General features: G+C 41.7%; 1 protein-coding gene across 1 annotated transcript; it reads right to left on the bottom strand.

The window, feature by feature from the left end:
• Positions 1-355: 355 nt before the first annotated feature.
• LOC107464925 (uncharacterized) lies at positions 356-1275 on the bottom strand. The gene is made up of 2 exons (XM_016083893.1): positions 697-1275; positions 356-532 (listed from the first exon to the last, which is right to left on the bottom strand). The coding sequence occupies exons 1-2, from the start codon at positions 1273-1275 to the stop codon at positions 356-358; spliced, it is 756 nt and encodes a 251-aa protein (XP_015939379.1).
• Positions 1276-2543: the final 1268 nt, after the last annotated feature.

The following is a 2543-nucleotide window of genomic DNA, read 5'->3' as shown; positions in this document are numbered from 1 at the left end:
CATTTCAGAGACCTAACTTATTGAAAGCTTCTCTGAAAAGGATGTTGGAATTAGCTCCGATGTCGACCAATATTCTTTTCACTAGTCCGGTCTAACCCTTGTCGAGACGAAGAGGGCGTCTTCCGTTGAGGTGTCGTGTTGGCAGTCCTCGAGCGAGAACGTGATTGCTGCTGGAAAGGAAGAGGTTGGTGCTTGATTTTTTACGGCTACGACTTTATGATCCTTTTTAGTGCTGATTTTGACTTTTCTGACATGTTTTTTTCTGTGATTACGTTTACTATTATGGTGGGGTTAGTCTCTGAAATTTCTCGGGTTGGCTGTCGTATTATCCTGGGGTTGTGTCCTTCATGTTTTGCTAATCTTTCTCTATCAACTTTCTTGGAATCTCGGATGATTCGAGTTTGCTGTCTAAGATGGCTTGTTTGAGAGCGTCCTTTAGATCGAAGCAATCTTGGGTCTTATGCCCGTATCCTCGGTGGTAGTTGTAGTATAGGCTCTTGTTGTCGCCTGTCCGTTCCTTCAGTTGTCGCGCCTTCAGGAGGATGCCTCGTTCTGCTATATAGTGATAGATTTTCCTGATTGGGGCTGGAAGGGGTGTGTATTTTGTGAATTTTTCCACCTTAGGTGGCCAATTCGGGGTAGTGGATTTGAAGTATTTTTTGGGGTATCTTTTGGTGGTTGGTTGCTACGAGGTACCGTGTCATCGTGTTGCTGTTTATTGGTGGCCACGACTTGGATGAACTCTTCATCGTTTATGTATTCTCTTGCAACGTTTTGAATTTCATACATGGTATAGACTGGCTTGGTAGTGAGGTGCTTCTTGAAGTCTTCGTTTATGAGGCCATTGGTCAGACAAAGATTGGCTACTAAGTCCATGAGTCCGTCGACCGTTAGGCACTCATCGTTAAACCTGTCGAGGTATTTCTTCGTGGATTTGTCTTGTCTTTGAGTGATTTCGAGTAGGCTGATCAGATGTTTTGCTTTGGTGATCTTGGTGGTGAACTGTGTTAGAAACTTCCTGGACACATCGTCAAAACTGGCTATGGAGATGTTGGGGAGGGCGTTAAACCATTTGATTGCGGGGCCAGCTAGGTTCACCGGAAAGGCCCTGCATTGGGCCGCATCGACGGCTCCGTCTAAGTTCATCTTAGCTTTAAAGGTTGTGAGGTGCTCCTGCGGGTCTTTCATCCCATTGTATTTCATATCAGTAGGCTTGTCAAAGCCCTTTGGGAGTTTGGCTTTCAGGATTTTCTCCGTGAATGGGGTGGCTCCCATTATTACATGCTCGCTTCGTGTTTACTTGGCATCCTGACGGTGTGCTCGTCCTCGTTGCGTTGGCATTTTGGATCCCTAGAAATGCTGCAGTTGCATTGTTTTCTATGTCATTGTTTGGGTGATTTTTCGTTTCTGGTTTCACAATGCGATCGAATCTTGGAGATTACTTGACTTGTGTGTTCCGGATGGTATCCCTCTTTGGACGTGACTCGGCCTACGAGGTTTTGCACTCTGAGACAAAGCTCTTGGATTATCAGGATGTCTTTCTCTCCTAGATTGTTGAGTGCTCAAGCTTTATCGGGTTGTCGATCGTCCTCCTTTAGTTGTCAGTGGTCAGGGGTTGGCTGGTGGTGGACGGCGTTGGTTATCCTTCCGTGAGTGGGTGGAATACTATCTCGAAGTTCGGGTGTTAGGCTTCGAGGGTTTGAGTCGTGGTAGTGGCTGGTGCTCCTCGAGATTTTTCGTCATGCCGCCATGATTTGGCAGGTCCCCAGAGACGTCGCCAAATGTACTAGATGTATCTGGTACGGGTAATGAGATGGATTAGGGACTTGCAAATCGAGGCGATTGCCTGTTTGTCTGACTGGAGCGATAGGGGTGGTAGCTACAAAGATACTCTGACGCCCAAGTCAAAATGGATTTAAGAAGTATAGGTGAGTGGAATGAGTAGCCTATCTGAGGGGCCTTTGGCTCCCCTTTGTATAACTCGAGGTAGTTATCTTATCTTATTGATTAAGATAAGAGGAATATTTGATTTTGGGATTTGGCTATGGTGGTAAAAGTATAAAGTGGTCTTTAAAGGACACTTTAAAATGATTCCAAATGTGTGGTTGTAGTGTAATCGTACAAGTTAGTTTATGAATTTATATTCTCACCTAAAATTTATAATAATTACAAAAATGCCTGAATCATTAATGAAATATTTTTTATTTGGATGCAATTAGGGAGGGGTTAGGTTTTTGGACTTTTTGCAACTTGAGCCTTTAATGGACATCCGTATAAAGAACTAACATTTTCAGCTCTATATATATAATAATAATAATAATAATAATCCTTTATTATATACATTATTCCAACAAAGCATTCATTTCAGCCAAAACATATAACAATTATTGAAGGGACAAGTTTTAGGATTCATTATGTTTATTTGTATTATAGACAAATTTTAATGTAATTTTAAAAAGATTAATATATTATTATTTTTAAATTTTGAAAGGACTAAAATTAGATTGTGAATAATATATGTGTAGTTTATTTATCCTCAATAC

Source organism: Arachis duranensis, chromosome 9 (genome assembly GCF_000817695.3).
Source record: "Arachis duranensis cultivar V14167 chromosome 9, aradu.V14167.gnm2.J7QH, whole genome shotgun sequence".
Lineage (NCBI taxonomy): Eukaryota > Viridiplantae > Streptophyta > Magnoliopsida > Fabales > Fabaceae > Arachis > Arachis duranensis.
Note: the sequence above shows the minus strand (reverse complement) of the source record. Positions and strands in the feature narration are given on the sequence as shown.

Bases quoted from the DNA above. Each gene is read 5' to 3' on its own strand.
- LOC107464925 (XM_016083893.1), bottom strand. From the start codon at position 1,275: ATGGGAGCCACCCCATTCACGGAGAAAATCCTGAAAGCCAAACTCCCA. The intron at 533-696 runs GTACCTCGTAGC...ATCCTCCTGAAG, and splicing joins AACAGCAACACGATGACACG to GCGCGACAACTGAAGGAACG.